The 20160-nt window shown below is 38.1% G+C and overlaps 1 protein-coding gene across 1 annotated transcript in view; it reads right to left on the bottom strand.

Moving 5' to 3' along the window:
- Window positions 1-20160, bottom strand: part of rtknb (rhotekin b) — a 40217-nt gene that overhangs the window by 2473 nt on the left and 17584 nt on the right. The window contains exons 11-12 of the mRNA XM_057360900.1: window positions 11613-11717; window positions 10276-10375 (exon numbers count right to left, since the gene is read on the bottom strand). Coding sequence (XP_057216883.1) covers window positions 10276-10375; window positions 11613-11717 — 205 coding nt within the window. The remainder of the gene's footprint in view (window positions 1-10275; window positions 10376-11612; window positions 11718-20160) is intronic.

Here is a 20160-nt window from a genome sequence, read left to right as displayed (position 1 = left end):
GATTGGTTGATTAGATAATTGCATTAATGAGAAATTGAACAGGTGTTCCTAATAATCCTTTAGGTGAGTGTATATATATATATATATTTGTTTCGTTTTTCCCCATCGAGGGTGTTTTGTTTTCTGACATTAAATAAAAGTCTTTGTTAACCCCTTCACCTCTGGCTGCCTGCATTTGGGTTCTTCCTCCCCACTGAAATCGTGACAGAACGAACGAGCCAACACTGAACCCAGCAGGCAGCACTGTAGACATGGGGAGCCGGGGTAGGGAGACCCACCGCCTCCTTTCCCTCTGCCAGCGAGACACCAACATCTGGGTGTTCGCCAATTAGTTCCTGGCTGTAGCAGAGCGAGGCTGCTTTGGGGAAGAGGAGCTCAAGGTAATGTTCAATGGTTGCCTCACGGAACCACTCTCCCGGTCGGAGATGCGGATGCTGAGACCCCTGGGCTTTGCGAATCTCGTATGTTACGCTAACGTCTTGCCTCTCCGACCCGCCAGGAGGTGATTCCGGAGGAACGGGTCCTTAACATTAACACCATTACCTTGGGCCCCTCCGAACCATCCGCCTTGGGGCACTCTGCTGCACCACCCAGCGACACCCGTGGCCGGCGGAGACTAAGGGAGTCGTTGGACTCCCCATCTGACTCCTCCGGTGCGGAGTATCTCGGGCCCCCACCACTTCCCAACAACCGGCCGCACGTACTGTGGGCCGGCCCAAGAAGAAGAAGGGAAGGAGGGGGAAGCCGAGCCCATCCCAGCCGGTACAGCAGCCGGCGTCCCGTCCAGTGTCCGGTCGTGTGCCCAGCCCGGTGCAGCCGGGATCCAGTCCGGTGTCAGGTGTCCAGTCCGGTATCCAGTCCAGTGTCCAGTATCGTGCCCAGCCTGGTGCAGCCGGGATCCAGTCCGGTGCAGCCGGCGCCCAGTCCTGTGTCCAGTCCGGTGCAGCCGGTATCCAGTCCGGGGCAGCCGGAGTCCATTCCGGTGTCCTGTCCTGCCCAGCCGGTGCAGCAGCTGGCGTCCCAGCCGGTGCAGCAGCCGGTCTTCCAGCCGGCCTTCCAGCCGGTGTTCCAACCGGCCTTCCAGCCGGCGTTCCAGCCAGTGACTCAGCCGGCGACTCAGCCAGCCTTCCAGCCGGCGACTCAGCCGGCTGCCAAGTCGGCCGCCACCAAGTCTCCGGGGACTCCACCCACGCGAGGGCCTCCAGGGACTAAGACTGTTCCCCCTTGTCCTAGCCCCTCTGGACTCTCACCTACAAACTCTTGTTTTGTCCCACCCCCCTCCCATGTTTGTTATTTTTATTGTCCCACCCTAACCCGATTGTCATCCTTGCTTGTCTGCCCCTAGTTATGTTTACTATGTTTGTTTGGTTCTTGTCACTGTCCCAGTCGGTCTTGTCTTGTTAGTCGGCCCCTTGATGAACACCTGGGGATGTTCATTAAGGGGGGGGGGGCTCTGTCATGGTCCTGTCTTCTTGTTCATGATTTTCTAGTCTTGTGGCAGGATCGTGACAGATCCCTTATGTTTAGTGTGAGAAAGTCATGGGGTGTTTACCAGTGACACTCCATGTGCTTTCTCGTGTCTCGTCATTGGCCCCGCCCCTCTCGTTTCCTGTATTGTTTCCCTGCCGTGTCTTATGTTCCTCACCTGCCCCTCGTTACCTTCCTTTGTTTGTCACCCCATAAAGTATCCTCGTGTCTATTGTCCTGTGCTCGTTCATTGTGTTTGATGTGCTTGATGTATTTGAATACGTGTCCGCTTGTGTTGTGCTCTCCCTTGGATTACCTTGCCTGTTTGTGAGACGTTGTGTCGTGTTAGTTTTAGTTTATCCTTGTCCTGCTGTTTTGTGTTCCCCTCGTGGAAAGTTTTTTGGTTTCAGTTTATATATATATATATTAGTCTGGTCCTCGTTACCCCCTCGTGGGTTTTTGTTTTGTTCATTGCTTATAATTAAAGTGTTTCGTGTTAACCCCTTCATTGCCGCTGCCTGCATCTGGGTTCTTCTCTTCACCGTCGTGACAACCTATGTATCCATTTAAAACATGGTTATATTTCATCCACAATCTGTGCTGTTGACAGGTTTTGCACCTGGGGGAATGCGCATATGGAATTCACAAGGAAATGTATTAAAACCACATGTTTTGCATATGATCACGTGTTTTTGCGGATGTGAAACTCATGTGGCTTTTCGATCTAAACCTGTATGATTTCATTTCTTCCGTGACAAACAAAAGGCAATTTTTAAACAAAATGTAAAATCTTCTCTCTATAATGAAAGTAAGGTTACACTTTATATTAAGGTACACAAATTCATCATTTAATACTTGCTTATTAACATGCCTATTGGTTGCATATTAGTATGTATAAAGCACATATTAATGCCTTATTCTGCATTTTTCTACATCCCTTAATCCCATGGTAACACTTCAGTATAGGGGGCAATTCTCACTATTAACTTGTCATTAGCATGCCTATTATTGGAATATTGGCTGTTTATTGGTACTTATGAAGCACATATTCTGCATGACCATACTCTACATCCCTAATCCTACCCAATAACTAAACCTAACAACTACCTTACTAACTATTAATAAGCAACAAATTAAGAGTTTATTGGGGGAAAAGTCGTAGTTAATGGTTTGTTAATAGCGAGAATTGCCTCCTATACTGAAGTGTGACCAATCCAATTTGAATATGTTCATCTAACAAAGGTAATTATGTTACTTGAACAAATATACATATATATATCTTTTTTTAAAGGTTTATTTTTGCCGTTTTGCCTTTATTTGTACAGCTTGGTGAAAGGGAGGACAGGAAGCAAAGTGGGAGAGAGAGAGAAAGGGGTGGGTTCGGGAAAGGACCACGTGACGGGAATCGAACCCGGGTCGCCCGATGCGCAACCGCCCCACGTGTCAGAGCACTGCCCATGAGGCTATCGGCTCCGACTTTTTTGTAGAAGGAGCCGATATACTATTGAACAAAAGTTGTCCATATCGTGCTGCTAACAAATATTATTTTGTTGACTGGACTTAGATACTCAAGTTTTTGTCCAAAACTGGCAAAATTATGTAAGCTCAACCAACAGAAAGGTTCCCAGCATGAATTGTGGCATATTTAGTTCGGTTTTGAATCAAATTTTTAAAAAGGATTCCTCTTTTCATGTTTGCTAACTTTATTCATGCAGTTGTTGTTGAAAATGCTTAGTTGCCTGTTGTATTTAGAGTTGTCTTTTAATGAATGATGTTTCATGATTGTCACCATGATTGATGTTTGTGTTTCTGGTGTTGAGGTCTAAGTGCACGAACCCGTGCTCCAACCTCTGAAAGTGGATTCAACACTAACTGCTTGAGCAGTTACTGAACCAATGTTTTGGTCTGTCTTCATTAGACTTATGTTAGAGCATGTTAATAATGTAATACAAATAGTATAAGAAAAGTTAATGTTTTGGGTTGGGTGGTCTTTTATCCATAGTTGAGTAAACGCACAAATTGTCTAGTTATTTCAAATTGGTTCAACTGATTTTTACATTTTGTAATTACTAAGAAAATTAAGTTGAGATAAATTACTTCATCAAAAGTTGAGTAAGCAAGAAAAAGCTAGGGGAAATTGGTACTAATATTTTTTTGTTGTTGTGTGGGCTTAAAATCTTTTATTAATATTCTAGTATGGATTTTTATTGATGCTTTAAGAATCCTTTAAAGGGATTGCTTACCCATAAATAAAAAATATTGTCATCATTTAATCACCCTCATGTTGTTTAAAACCTGTATGACTCTTTCTTCAGTGGAAGATATATTGAGAAATGGTTTGGTATGGTTTGAATGGTGCCCGTACACTAAAAGTAAATGGGGATCAATGTTGTTTGTTATCAACAACCTTCAGAATATCTTCAAAATATTCTTCAAAATATCTTTTTCTGTGTCCTGCAGAAGAAAGAAAGTGATAGAGGTTTGTAATGACATGAGGGTGAATAAATGATGAAAGAAGTTTCATTTTTGGGTGAACTATCACTTTACTTGTTCTTTTTGGCTGGTCCCCATCCACATAAAGTACAAATTCTCAAAACTTTTGTGTTTCATGCAAAAAACCGGGGAAAATAAATAATAACAGAATTTACATTTCAATTATTTAAGTTGACAATCCTTTTAAGTGATATTACATGTTTAAGGAAATAAGGAAGAATAAAAAGAGATTGAATTATTGTTATGACAAGCGATAAGTCAATAAATGCAAGTCAGTTTTACTACATGCTTAGCTCTGCAAAAATACAATTAAACCATTATCAATTTATCAAACTATTACATACAGTACTTAAACCTCAGATTCAATGCAACACTACACAATATGATGATTTAACATGACAACGCTTGGTACCGTTCATGACCTCCAGTTTAAGAAATTCCCCCACTTCCTAGTATAACAAAGTTCAGACACACCCAAAAAGACAGACGCGGGCCAACACCTGATTTCTGGGACGTGTATAGACGAGCACATACACCCACACACATCACAAACCCACACTCCACCGTAATGACTGAGACGTAGGCGGTGACCGAAGGAATGCGACCCATCCAGAGATCAACTGAGATTTTGCATCAGCCGCATTCCCCAATACAGCAACTTATTTTTTCACCTCGAGCAAGAATCGTTTGTATGGTAAGAGTGAACAGGCACACGTCAACGTCGAGATGAAACACACGTTTATCAGGATGTGTTTGTGACAAAGAAAACAAATTCATGCTTAAAGTGTGCGAAAGTGTTAGATTTGACAGCTTATATATAGGTGCGGATTAAGGTGGTCAAAGGCCCCTAGGCTGCTCTTTGGGTGAGGCCCTTAGGTGGCTTTCAGGTGCCTTTCACGCTTGCAGTTTAGTTCGGAAAGGAGCACGGTTTGCAAGAAAAACCGCTAATGTAAAAGCAGTCACGCGAACACCGGTGCGCACCAGGGTATCGAACCCTTCGCATGCGCTTTAGCCGATTACAATGTATTCATTAAAACACGTGTAAGAAATGATAGCGTTGGTAATTTACCTTGGATTTGAGCAAATGTGAGCCTGCATTGTTTTGCGAGTGGAATCAGAGCAGCAAATGAATGGTAATACGATGTTTCCAGATTTAAAAATAGTCCTAATAAATAGTTTGTTTGCAAGCAGCAGAAAGCTCTGTAAGCGAACATACAGTAAAACCAAGTGTTGTTTACTCTGCGCATAATAGCATCAATCATTTCACCAGCAGCTGATTGGACAGATGTGACCCAAATGTAACATCCATCTAATCACCGGCTTATTTTTTGTTATATTTGTTATGGGCCAATGAGGGTCTATTTTTATTAGCGCTGAAGAAAATGCGAAATAAATAATTCAATCAGGGGCCCCTAAACAGGTGGGGCCCCTAGGCTGCAGCCTAGGCATGCCTGTGTGTTAATCCACACTTGTATACAGACGTCACTTACATCAACCTCAAAAAGCCACACATACAAATCAAATGCATGTTGCACTGCCGTCCAACGGCGTTAGATTTTTCTACTGCGTCTCAAGTGGTCAACTAGGGCTGTGTATTGGCAAGGGCCTTGCGATACGATACATATCATGATAGATAAGTCACAAGACAATATATTGAATATACTGTATATCGATACGATACATAATTGCAATATATTGCTATACTTTTTCCAAATAAAAAATATAAAAAGAAAATAGAGCTGAAAATAAAAATTGCTGTGGACCACCTGGGGTATTTTTAACATCCCACCAATAGAATCCATCACATACCAGTAGACACCAACTTTCTATTAAAACTAATAAAATCTCCATGATAAACATTAAATCCATTACATTTTCTATTTCTATGGATTATTTAGTCTAATTTTCTCTTTCATTTGCAGAAGTTGGGTTCGGAAACAAGTGGAAGTATACATAGTAAGTATTGTGTGTTGAAAGTGAAAGTGATGTGATGTGAGGCCAATTATGGTGTTCCATACTCGGAATTTGTGCTCTGCGTTTACCCCTCCAAGTGGACACACACAGCAGTGAGTAACACACACACCGTGAACACACACCCAGAGCAGCAAGCAGCCATTGTACATACTGGCATAAAACATCAAATCTACCAGAACCACTCAAAATTGTGTCAGTCTGTTTAATTCAAGTCATAAAATGGATTAAAGGTGTATTTAACAACAAAAATCACTCCTAGACTGTATATCAGCTCTTTAGAAATGCAGCTAGGCCAATCAGATTCTAAGATCAGAACAACCTTTGATTTATTCTGAAAAATCAAATGTTGAAAGACTCACAAACACTGCTTTGTGAATTCTTCTTTATATGAAAGAACTCTAAATTTTGTTGTATGGTTTATCATACTATTTATTGTTTTCTATTATAACGTTATACACAATATTTCAATTTAAGACCTTTTTTCTCTCTTACTTGTACAAAAAGAATCTGCTTCTGATTCTTTAAATGACATGCACACTTGTTCATATTTGTAATGTAAGTGTGATTGTAATATTGTTTTTCTTTCTTACAGAACTGTGAGAAACCTTGAAAACCTTTCACATATATGATATATGCTCTGTTATATGTCAAAAATATATATGCCTGAAACAAATATTTTGTACAGTTATTATTTATGACCACAAATTAATGTTTTGACTCTCTTTTATAATTTTTTGCATTTACTATATAGAAAAGATTTCTATTTATTATGTCTATTCCTGTTTTATTCTTCTGTCACTACTTAGTATATTAATGTAGCTACTTTTTGTATTAATATGTATTTGTAAAGCTGTGAAAGATTTTAATCGTGCTATAGAAATAAATTGAACTGAATTGAACATTGCAAAAACTGAACTGCTAGTGATCCCGGCCGACCAGAAAACTCAGCACGACCTTTCCGTCCAACTAGGTTCATCAACCATTACTCCTTCCAGAACGGCCAAAAATCTGGGAGTGGTAATTGATGATCAGCTGAACTTCACTAATCATGTTGCCAGCACCACCTAGATTCATCCTCTACAATATTAGGAGAATTCGACCTTTCCTGTCTGAGCATGCTACGCAACTTCTTGTCCAGGCTCTTGTGCTGTCCAGACTGGACTATTGCAATGCTCTACTGGCTGGTCTTCCAGCTTCTACAACCAGACCTCTTCAGATGATCCAGAATGTCACTAGGTTGCACTGGCTCCCTAAAGTCACTCGCATCCAATTCAAATCTCTGCTCTTGGCCTACAAAACCACCACTGGTTCGGCACCCCCATATCTTCACTCGCTAATTCAGACTTATGTACCCGCCCGATCCCTGCGCTCTGAAATCGAACAATGTCTTGTGGTGCCGTCCCACAAAGGGAAAAAAATCACTCTCACGCACTTTCTCCGGATGTGTTCCACGACTCTGGAACGATCTCCCTCTTGCCACAAGATCAGCGGATTCTGTAGCGGTCTTTAAGAATCGGCTAAAAACACATCTCTTCCGTCAACATCTGACCCATTAGTACAGTCTTCTACTTCTTTTCTACTTTCCTATCCCCCCCAAAATAAATTTCTTAGCTTCATATACTGTGATAGGCTGACTGAGACCAGTTGTACTGCACCTATGCATTGTTGTACTTTTGTTGCACAAATTGCTTCTACTGTTTTTCCCCTACTTTGTAGGTCGCTTTGGATAAAAGTGTCTGCTAAATGACTAAATGTAAATGTACTTATTTTGTTGGTTTAGTTTACTTCAAAATCTGATACGTATGTGTTTCCTAATATTTTCCTAGTAAGGTAAACATTAATATGTTAATGTAATTAATGATTTTGAGTCATCTGTACATGTACAGTTAGAGGTATATTACAAGTATTTTAAGTGCAAAATAATATCTAAATAGTATGTTCGTAAAAATACTTCAACTAGTAATTTACTAAGAATACACCTTGAAGTGTACTTACAAATGTACAACAAGTATTGATAGTTAACTATCAGTATATATGCAAGGTTACCTAAAGAAAGCTTACAAGCATACTTAAAAGTACATCCTTAAGTTTACTCTCAATGAACTACTAATTTATTTTAAGTAATGAACTAGTAAACTACCTGTAAACCTAAAGAAAACCTACAAGTATACTTGCAGAATAAAAACTACGTAACTAATAGTTTACTGGGAGTAAACTTCAGTGTACTTCACAGTGTTAAAAGTATTGAACTAGTAAACAATCAGTATACCAACAAGTTTACTTGGATGGAAGAATAGGAAGATCAGTGATACCAGTGATGTGTGATTTGAAGCTTGTTATTTACGTTGGTGAATGACACTGGCGTTTTATCTTCTCCTTTACTCATCAAGGCTCCGATGTCCGATATTTTCCATAAAGCCTTAACTATGGGATGAATTTCATCTCAAAATGATTAACAAATGCACAACTTCTCATTGGTATGCGCAAAATGATTATACATGAACACAAAATCAAACATTGTATTCACAAATCTGTCTCTATTTGTACAAATCGCCTCATGTTTATTAAAATCCAAATTTCAAAGATTCAAATCATAAGGCATTTGTTTGTGAATAGTAAAATACAAGTGTAACTTGTATCACGTTCACGGATGACATGTGCATGCATTTGTTAATCATTTTGAGATGAAATTCATCCCATACTTAACATACAACTTTCTATGTAGACTTGAAACGGGTCGGATACGTTTTGTTTTACCAGCGGATTTGCGCATATGATCAGCTCTGTGCCATCGTGTCTCTGAGCCGGAGGACACTCACGTGACACTAACGTGAAATTAAGACTTTAATGTTAATGTTTACACTGTCTGGATCATCCCCATCTAGTGCATTATGCGTCATTCACCATGTACGACATAATAAATGTGCAAACAAGTGGCTGATATTAGGCGCCGCTTTAGCAGCTCTCATAGTGAAGGGGGCGGGACTCTTTGATTCTAAAGCGGATTTGATTGGACAAGAACTTTGACGAGAGGCTAAAGTGGAGCGTGATGTCATGGAATTTCTCGATTTTTTTGAGTGCACGTGCCAGACTCTCAGTTTTGAACAGTTATATCGTCTAAATGGAAATTTTGTAAGTACGTAGGAGCATATCAGTTTAATGACGTCCTTAAGGCTAACTTATTTTTATTAAAAGGAAACTATTTTTTGTCCGTGTGTTTATTTCTTCTGTCGAAAACAAATTGAGGCTTTTGAGGAAAGCTTTCCAGGGTTCTTATCTATATAATGAACTTCAATGGGGGTTGGTTGAAGTCCAAATTTCAGTTTTAGCGCAGCTTCAAAAGGCTCTACACGACACCAGCCGATGAATAAGGGTGTTGTATAGCGAAACGATTAGTCCTTTTCCAAGAAAACTAAAAAATTATATACTTTTTAAGCTTAACTATAGAAATAAACACAAGGGTGGCTTGTATGACATGTGGGTGAGTGAATTATCATGAAATTAAAATTTTGTACTTTGTAGTGAACTACTCCTTTAAATCTCACTATTACTGTACGTTTACTTTCAGCCTTGTTTAATGAAATAAGAATTCAAAATACATTCTGACCTGATACAGTATAATCAGAAAATCCAAATGACCTATTTGTCAAAGACTGCAAATGTATTATTAAAATGAAACTTATATCATTTCAAGTAATTTATGCAGACATATTTATGAATCAATGGCCCTACCAGCTCCAAAAAACAAAATATTGGTTTGAATCTATACTGAATCCTTCAACTGAATCTGTGAGAACAGATACAAAAACTTATAACTCACTTCACTTTTAAAACTGCAAGTTTTAGTACGTACGTAGGAAGAACTTTGTGTTGTCACATGACTACGTTTATATAAACTGTGTGAATCACAGTTTGTTGACAGATGTGTGCTAAAAAAACAAAACAACCTATTGTGCACCGCTGGGACAGTTTGGACAGTGTCACCACACCTATATGCCATTATTAAAGCACGTCTCAACGCGTTTAAATGCTACCGTATTGCAATCTATGAAATTAATTCATGCATATGTCTTTCAATACGAAGATGAAACAATTCAGATGATTTTGCCTGTGATAAAGCCACTCCCGGGCACAAAATCAACAAGGATTCCTAAAACTTATTCAAGTGCCTCAAGTACACTGTGAACTATGACGATGCGTGCTTCATCTGATTTGAGAACGAGTTTTGTACGTCTCGGAGGTTTTTCTTAAACCCCTTTAGTGCACATTGCATTACCCATACCAGCCTACAGACGTTTTTTTTTTAGGTGTTTGTGTACAAACTGTCCAAATCCGTATCACCTGTCATTAAAATAGGTGGACAGCAGGTTCTGGATCTCTGAAGAAACAGGTCTGTTCAGAGGTAGCTGATGGTTTCTGGTCTGGGTGGTTGATGGTGTAACTAAAAGGAAAATGAACAGAAAGTTAAAAAAGAAAATGTACACATCAACAAAAGATAGATCCAAAAGATTTAGATTTCCACATATTTAGATGGTATAAAATGTCGATTTCTGGCAGTTTGCGAGCTAGTATGTGTATTTTTTAATATGCAGAGACATTAATAATGCTCGGTTTCTTTTACAATCCCATTTAAATTTAGCTTTAAATACACTTCACATATTTATCACCCATCTTACGTGCATAACTGTGTTATCACTCAATGTGACACAAAGAATGAAACACATGACATGTGTTTTGTTAGCATGCAATATTGACTTGAAAACGACGTGATCCATCTTGCTTTTGTTGCTTGCATCTTACTTGCTTCTTTTGTTTTTGACTTGCTTTCATCGCTGTTGTATTTCATATTCGTATTTATCATGCTCTTGGTTCTCCCTGTTACCAAACTGGTATGCTCTTCAAAGGGCAGCACACTACAGGTGTGGCACAATAAAGTATTGCATTTGCGGTTGACAAAGTGACATAAAAAAAACCAGAATACACAGTGAATACACATGTTCTGCACTGATCCTCCTCTAAGTGCATGCTTGATGCTCTCCTTGGGTTAATGAGAGAGTCTAATTTTTTCAATATTTCAAACTTTCTGAAAATACACAAGAATGAGTCTACATACTTTAATAAAATTTAAATGTAAAATGATATGTACCACTTATACAGCCGCAAAAAAACTAAGAGACCATTCCAAATTTTCATTTATTCTGCATTTCTAGATGTATTGTGGCAATCCAGTGTCTGTTGAATTTCAACAAAATCAAACCTTAAGAGTGACAAAGTCATCAAACAACAATGTGAAAGACTGACAGCATGACAAGACACATGAAAACTGCGCTAACTTTATTCACATAAACATTTTTTACTTATCCTGAATACATATTGGTGTTGTATTGCTTAAAAGTGAATATGAACTTGTTTTCTTTGCAGTATTTGAAGTCTGAAAAAATACAGAGCATCTTTTCTATTATTTTGACCTGTTTATCCAGTTTTCATTTTTTGCACATAAAACATTTTTTTCAAGTGACTTTTAAAGCTAATTTTAGTTCAAAAGCAGTTTTAATGTTTAAGTTGGGCTTTTTTACACCGTGTTAGACTGGAGGTCCTTCACTAGGGGTTTTGAATGATTGTCTTTGATTGAAAACTTCAATAAAACCCTCTTACTTATTGACTCACAATGTTCTTACCCATTTCATGGTACAAAGAGCCTTGTTTTAGCATCACTGCCCCTGGTTTTCGTAGAAATGATTCATCGATCTTCATGAGCTCCTCACAGCACTGTTTCCACTCGCCTACAGAGAAAAATCAAGGGTATCAATCACAGAAACACATGCAATGTGCTCGCTTCATTTACTTTTCATTAACACGCAGCAGACATGTTCTCAGACAAGTCTTTGAGGTCAAGTCTCAAGTCTTTAAAGTGGAGTCCAAGTCACATCTCAAGTTTCTGTTCTATTTTTATATAAAAATATTTCTCAATAGTTCTCTCAGATAGCTCGTGTATTTCACAGTCTAAGAAGCTAAATCAGTTTTGAAATATTACAACTAGTTATCTCTACAGAATGTCTTGGGCTGCGTTTCCCGATAACGATGGATCTTAGCACTTAAGAGCGTTTTCTACGAGCGATTTTGCGAATGTTCTTCATCGTTTCACGTGCGTTTCCCAACAATGCACTTAACGCGATCGCACGTAGAAGTGCTTTAAGTGCTACTTACGAGTCGCTATCCGTTTGTCAGGTGCTGAAATGTCACCTTATACAATGGCTCGTTTTTGTAGCATGCGCTTGTTTTAGAAATGTTTAGGCTAATAATTTTCACCAGATGTGCATGTGGTAGGTGAATATTGTTTAATGTTGCTTAACATATTTTTTGTGCAACGTCTAATACTTTTTCTATGTGTATATAGGACTTATCTACTATAATTGTGCAATGTATTTATTTTAAAATCAAGAGTAGAAAAAATGCTGAATGTGTTTGTTGAACCACATTTTATTACACTTTTGGGTGGTGTGGAGGTGGCAATTTTTTATTAGGGCCTATGTATTATCTAGCTTTCTAGCTCTAAACAAAATGTTTATTGTACACATACATTACCAGCACTTTATTAATAATAAGCACAAAGTGTGTTCATTATGAAAATGAACCTTTCAATTAGAGAACGATAAAGGAAAGAGCTAATCAATACAATTTCTCAGCAAATTCAGTTTCTTTAAGTATTGCCTTCTGCAGTTGTTGGAACATAAGATAGGCAGTGTGTAATATATAGGGTTTGTAACAGTCTAAAAACCTTTAATCACATGGTTCCTCTAAATAATTAGAGGATAGTTCACAATAGTTTTAAAGAAGAAATCACGGCTGCACTAGGCTACAGCAGCAGGAGAAGGACAAAGACACTGACAATCACCAAGTAAGCATTTTGACCATTTCTCTTTTAAACACAACATTTTTACTTTGCATAAAATATGGAGTAACTTTAATACAGCGATCCAGCAACAAACATGCATCCCTTGTTACCAACAACTTGCCCATACTATATATATTTTTATTCTTTACTTTATTAATGTATGTTCAGTCATTTAATTTTTATTGCACTGTATTTTTATTAATTTAGTTTTGTAATTTAAAAGATTTAAACAAACAAAAAAACAAAATTAATAAAAACATATAGGCATGTTTAAGTTTAAGCGCAATTCTCCGGTTGTCCTGCAGGTGACCTCATAAATCGGTCTTCTTACGATGCACTTAGGGCTTTACGATTACTCCAGAGCACTCGTAGATCTACGATGATTTTCAAGTGCTACTTAAGTTACGATGCTTTTGGGAAACAGACCGTAATATTACGATCACTCGTACGATCGTTTTTACGAACAACTTAGGCTTACGATGCTTTTGGGAAACGCAGCCCAGGTCATTACCTTTATTTTTCCGAAAAGTTCAGTAACTGCTGGATATACATTGTTGCAACACAGAGAATACTAGTTCATTCAATCTCATTTGATTTAAAGGAGTCATCGGATGAAAATCCACATTTTTCTGTGTTTAATTGCTATAATCGGGTCCCCGGTGCATCTAGCAACCCAGAAAACGTGAAAAATAAGATCCCAGTAAGTTTGTTTTGTAGAGCCTTTCCCTGCATGCATGTGAGAAATCGAGCCGTTCAGATTTCGCTCCTGTTGTGACGCAGGATCTTATTATAATACTACCGCCCCATAATCTACACAATTACACCCACGGCACTGCCGCCACTGTTGTTTTCACAAGCGACAGCGGTGTACGTGACGCCATGGCAAAAGTTAGTGGACAACATGCAACAATGTAGTCGCTGCACAGAGTCCTAACCTCGGAAGAGACAGGAGTGGGTTTATTTTATTTTTAGTGGAAATCCCTCAGAAACCATAAGTAAAAACCTGCTTGTTTGCTCAGGATTAGCTTCAAAGTTGTTCCTCGAGGGATCGAGACCAACTGAATGAGACAAAGCTGCCGATGAAAGTAATATTTATCAACAGTCTGAATTGACGTAAATGTACCGTATATATAGGAGGATAACATTAGCATATGATAGCGAAGGGAGTTAAGTCAGTCACAGGCTAACTAGAACATTCAAAGCCAGTGTTAAACTTACTCTATATTTGTATGTTATTTGGCAAATGGGCACTTGGAGTTTAGCTGTATGTATGTTAATACATTATGTGTGTTAATATGTTCAGCTGCGGCAAGCTGTTTGTTTTGATAATGAACAAGGGCAAACACTGTGGTTAGTTTAGTTTTAAACATCTCAAATTATTCGTCCTTAGGCTGAAAAATCTGATCTGCTCACGTTGTGTGTATAACGTTATAACTTGTCAACGACAAGTGCTGAAATCCACGTAATTCAGCTGAGATCTGCAGGTGCGCATTCCGTAGATTTTAGGCAAGCATACACGCACAACGTGAGCGCATTAGGATGCCCTGTTTGCTGTGACGGATTTTTTAGTCTCCGGACGAATTATTTGAGACGTTTAAAACGAAACTAACCGCAGAGGAGTTCAGGAAACATAATTTAGCTAAACCATTGCCATGGCAGTACTACACGTGTGTTGTGTTGACACGCCGGACAGAAGGGGGGTGGGGTGCGCTGTAACTCATTATCATTTAAAGAGACATGCACCAAAACGGGTTGCTGTGAGCATAGCTGTTTTTGACGAGGCAAAAAGGGTTTTGTTTACACAGCCATTGAGTGTTTTTAAGCAAAATATGTTCCACACATTTCATGAAGACCCTAATAAATCATACCAACTTGTTGAAAGTGCTCATCCGATGAGTCCTTTAAATTTCTCGTTCAGTAGGGCGTATTCATTAAGTACATTCAACCAATGAAACACTCTGACAGGGCTCACACTGAAGCGCTATTGGCTCATGGCATGCCTCTTTGAAGAACAGAGTTGCACTCTTTGCTTGAGACAGTAATGAATGAGAAATATCTTTCAAAAAGACATTTCTTCAATCATGCTTTAAGCATGTTACATACTTGCTTAAATCTTTAGCATGTCATTCAATCTTTTAATGTACAATACGACTTACTTCATCACTTCTTTTGGCTTAACTGTTACTTTATGTTACATTTCACGTTATGCAGCAGCTCGCATTAGCGGATAAGTCAACATTGGCATATTGGAGTTTCAGGGTGACTCGCCTGCAGTCGCGCTTCAAGTTTGTGGCGTTTTACCTGCAATTGTGAAGGAAAATATGACACTTTGTAAACTGCATGAAGACACAGAATGCATATGTCGGTGCTTCCTCTTTAGCCAGAGACTTCTCTCTACTGCTTATATGTAGGGATGTAACGAGTCACTCAGCTCACGATGCGATGCGATTCACGATTCTGATCTCACAATGCAATTTAATCATGATTTTTTTACAGAATGAGTTGAGGAAAATTTGAAATGAACAACTGCCCTCTTATTATTTCTCTAATGCTGCACAATTCTTTGTAAAATAAAAATATATTTTATGTCAAATAACAAAACTAAATTGCCGTTTTAAAACAAATTCCAAATAAAATAAAATATGAATAATACAAAAGTCTCAATATAAACAAACTAAGACTTTGTCTGTGCTTTTCCTAACTTTTACTTTTTTAAGAAATATCAGCATATCCACGTTTACCAAGTTTGCAGAAAAACAGTGGCCCCTGCTATTCAAAATATGTACTGCGATTTTTATAACGTCCGACTTGTATCGTCACATATTATAATCGATTTTCAACCGGCTCACGGTGAATCGTTACATCCCTACTTATATGAGATAAATAGCTTTCCACCAGGTTGGACAAGAATATTTTCGTCTCATTTTTATAAGTTGACGAAAGTATTTTTATTTCAGTATTTCAGTATTTTTTTATTACAGTTTTCGTTATCATGCATTCATTTTTATTTTTCTATCATCTCGTTTTTGTCAGTGAAAACATGTCGTTAACGAATAATTTTCATCAACGAAATTAATACTGATATAAACTATTTAGAGCTAATCATCCGTTATCACATCTGCTCCAATTAAATGGTCTGTACAGGAGCTACTAAAGTAAGACGTGGCTACATTTTATTCATTTATATAACAATACTCTCTGATGACGAACACGCATCCTTCATATGCGTTGCGCGTGTACATAATGATGCTGACTTTGTGTGTTTAGAGATGAATTGTTGTGACATTTGCATAATGAATTGGGAATTCATAGAAAAATGTGGTAAATGATGCTGTCATGTGGGGTAGTAAAGGAAGAATGTGAATGATATGTTCTACCAAAATGAATTGCGTTTTTTTACGAGTCTCATGAGTCACGAGTCCAAGTCGAGTCTTGAGTCAGCTGTCCACGAGTCCAAGTCAAGTCGCGACTTAAGTGCGACTCGAGTCCAAGTCGCAGACTCAAGTTTCCATCTCTGACACACAGTCACAGAAATATACCTGTTGGTTTTTTTAATTCATGCAGCTTTCAAGCTTTAAAATGGACACCATAAAAGTGATCCAGGTCTTCAGAAACCATACGACAGAACTGTGAGGAATTTGTGGGAAGTTCAAGTCAAATCTTTTGAATAAATGATTTGATTTGGGTAATCTGGTCTGCAAACTCACTGAATTTATCAATATGGCTTGAGCCGTTTGAAGCACTTTCATTAATCTTTGAAGATGCTTCTTTATCATTCACTGTAAGTGCACCAGCCATCAGGATATTCTTCAGAATGTCTCCTGTGCTGCATGGAATGAAGACAGTAACACAGGTTCATTTGGCATGACATCTGGGTGTGGAAACGATGACAGAATTATACACCAAGAAACTGCGTCTTTCAGTTAAAAAGACATAAAAACCCATCACTGCACTTGTAATGAATACCTCAAACACAAATAACCATCCTCAACAAGGATGTTTTGTAAAAAAGAGCTACATGCCTGAGTCTGCATACTTGAGTGAGTTATGCATGTATTGAATTTCAGGCATTCAAGAACACTTTCAACAACGGCTCAACACCTGTCTGCATTACATCAGGTCTTTACACAAATAGGCCGAATATTTTTCAGCTAATGACACATACTGTAAGCCACCAGACAAGGATACAAGGCTGAAAGGAATGATGCACAACAATTACAGAAAATCTCCTTTTTGACGAACAATAACAAGCAGGCATTATCAGGCAGAAACCGCAGTAGACCGCGTCTCGTCCTTTCAATGCGTGTCTTGTCTCTACACAATTCCTACATACAAAAAGTGCATCTATTCACACATAAAGCTATATTTCCCACAACGTGAATCATATTTTTTCTGGTTGACTAAGTGAACAATACATTATGTAATGATTCAGTGCGGTGGCATCTATGGTGCTTGAACTTGAATGAATAGTTTTGAATGTTATGCAAGATGAGTCATGCTGAATTAATGTCATTGTTTCTCTTTTTTTAGCTCTTTTTAATACAGATTTATAGGAAACATATGAATTTTAAGACCCCCAGTGAGTGGTCAAAATTGACATCATACTGCTAAGCAATGAATAAAAGTACTATAAACACAGAAAATGTTACAGAATGTGTCAAATATTAGAAAGCCAAAATTGATCGAACATAAAACTGAACATGTAAATATCATCATGAAAACCATCCCTTCTTCGACGCATTTAACACAATAACACACAGGATCAGTATTTAAAACGAACACCCGATAGATTAAAGGATAAAGACTGAAGCTGAAAATGAAAAGAATATGGTATATGGCTACAGGCAGAGAATTCTTCTACAATTTTTCTATTTTATTTCTTTGTCTAGGACGTGAACACAGCCACCCTTTTCTATCAACAACTGTCAATGACAAACAAAGACACTGTTGTGCTGTGCGACTCGATTCTGTAATACAATGTGAGGACTGTTCTGACATATTCACGTTCTGACAATTCTGACCTGAAGGGTCAATCTCAGCTAATTCCCTGTCAGGCAGAATACAGCCCTTCAACACAAACATGTATGTGCGTGTTTAAGACAATAAAGCCAGAATCTCGTGTTTACCTCACAAACAGTTTGTGTGTCGAGTAAGCATTGCTGTGCAAACATTCAGAGCCAGGTGTGGAACTTCTCAATGATTTATTTAATAAATAGAAATTCAAATCCACTGGGTTTGCGATGACCTTTTCACCTAGACTGCTATCTGTACTACGCAGCACACATTATTTTTGCTGCATAGAAACATCGTGTCACTGTTTACATGACGGGGACTACAGTATATACTGTATATTCTTATACAGACCATACATTTTGATTAAGTGGTAATCGTTTCATAAAATCGATAATGCTTCTTGTACAATGTTCTTAATATTCTAGTATTTGTTTTTACATTAAAACTGGTCTTCCCACTAACAGTAACATCTAATAATAAATTCTCCTATAACGCGTCCACAAACATCTGCACATAGTTTCTCTTCTGTTCAAGAATGCAACCTAAATTTCAAGATAAAAGCTGTTGAGTAAATGGTCAATAGGACATCTATGGTTGGGTGATTGGCAATAGCTCTTATCTTTTAATGTGGAATATCTGAAATAGAAAAACAGTTTGGAGGCATTTCCTCGAAAGGAATGTTAAATGAAAGAAATCGTTAAACACAATATAAACCGTAATATTGGACAGCATGCACAGCATTTTGAACTATACACTTAACGCATCATTTACTATATGAATCTACAGAGAAAAGGACAAATAGTTACACATTGTTCAAATAAATTGGAAATAAAACAGTATAAGGTGGAATAAATAGCATTCATTTAATTATGGTAGCCAAGTTACATCCATATCCACAATTGAACCTGGCCTGGGATGACGTTGGTAAAGCTCACCAAACACACCACATGCGCTCTAGACTCTATCTTTTAAGCTGGCATGCACATTGTCAGCCGGAACCAATATATTGTGGTTGTGTAATGTCATGTTTAAATAATGCCGTGTTCAGTGCATGTTGGTGCAGTAGGTAAGACAGTTAGTCAATTTAAATACAAAATACTGTAATACATAAATATTTCATGCATTTACTGTAATATTCCTCTTTAAAATGCCAATGATTAAAACTAAATATGCGTGCTTGCTCGATTCACCCTATAATAAAAGTGTGACGTGAATTGGTCCACTGCCATGTGTAAGTAATGAAAAACTATTTGGAATGTTGTTTTGTAGGAGATGAACAGGAAGTCCCTTTTGTATGAATAGGGAAATCTCATTTTAAATGTTTTCTTTTTAAATAGAAAATCTTTGAGGTATGAAATGAGAGACACGCGTAGAAACAAGATGTTGTTTTGATAGTTTGGAACATAGTTTAAGATATTCAAACCCTCATATCTATATCCAAAAGCTACTCTGCCCTGCGAAGGCAAAAGGCGTAAACTTCGTTTTTGGTGGAAAATGAGTTATTAATATTTTGAGGACATTCAAAACCTCCTTTATCATGTGCATGATTAGTATCTTGAGACAATTTAGTTTTTTATTTTAAGAAAACAATGAGTTGTAGCCTTTGAAAAGCCCACTAGAAAATAACAAAAAAAATCGAGGTTTTTTTTCAGTTCCACACTCTAGTGAGTTAAGGTCTTTTGCCTTTGTAGGGCAGTACTGAACTGATTCATTCTTCTGTGAACAACCTTCCATTGCAGCTTTTGTAAGAGTGTGGTTTCTGTTGCAAAACAAAATAAACCAGTTACAGGATGGATACTGTTGTGGTTACCCATTACTTAAAATTTTATTTGAAAGCCAAGCCCTTTATAGTCATTGGACCCACAGTGAACTTGAAATTCAACAAACAAACAAACACACACACACACACACGCACACACACACACACACACGCACGCACACACACACACACACACGCACGGCTTTGGTTGACTATCCCCGTGGACACACACACACACACACACACACACACACACACACCTTTCTGCCTTTTTAAAATTCAGCTTGATTTCCAAGCTGTTTATCATCATGGGGAACAAATATGTATCTTGATCTCATGAAGAACGAATATGTATCTTGATCTCATGAAGAACGAATATGTATCTTGATCTCATGAAGAATGAATATGTATCTTGATCTCATGAAGAACGAATATGTATCTTGATCTCATGAAGAATGAATATGTATCTTGATCTCATGAAGAATGAATATGTATCTTGATCTCATGATGTCTGTCTGGACATTGGCACAAATCGACAGGTGCATGCCAACAGGAATGT

Source organism: Triplophysa rosa, linkage group LG19 (genome assembly GCF_024868665.1).
Source record: "Triplophysa rosa linkage group LG19, Trosa_1v2, whole genome shotgun sequence".
Taxonomy (NCBI): domain Eukaryota; kingdom Metazoa; phylum Chordata; class Actinopteri; order Cypriniformes; family Nemacheilidae; genus Triplophysa; species Triplophysa rosa.
Note: the sequence above shows the minus strand (reverse complement) of the source record. Positions and strands in the feature narration are given on the sequence as shown.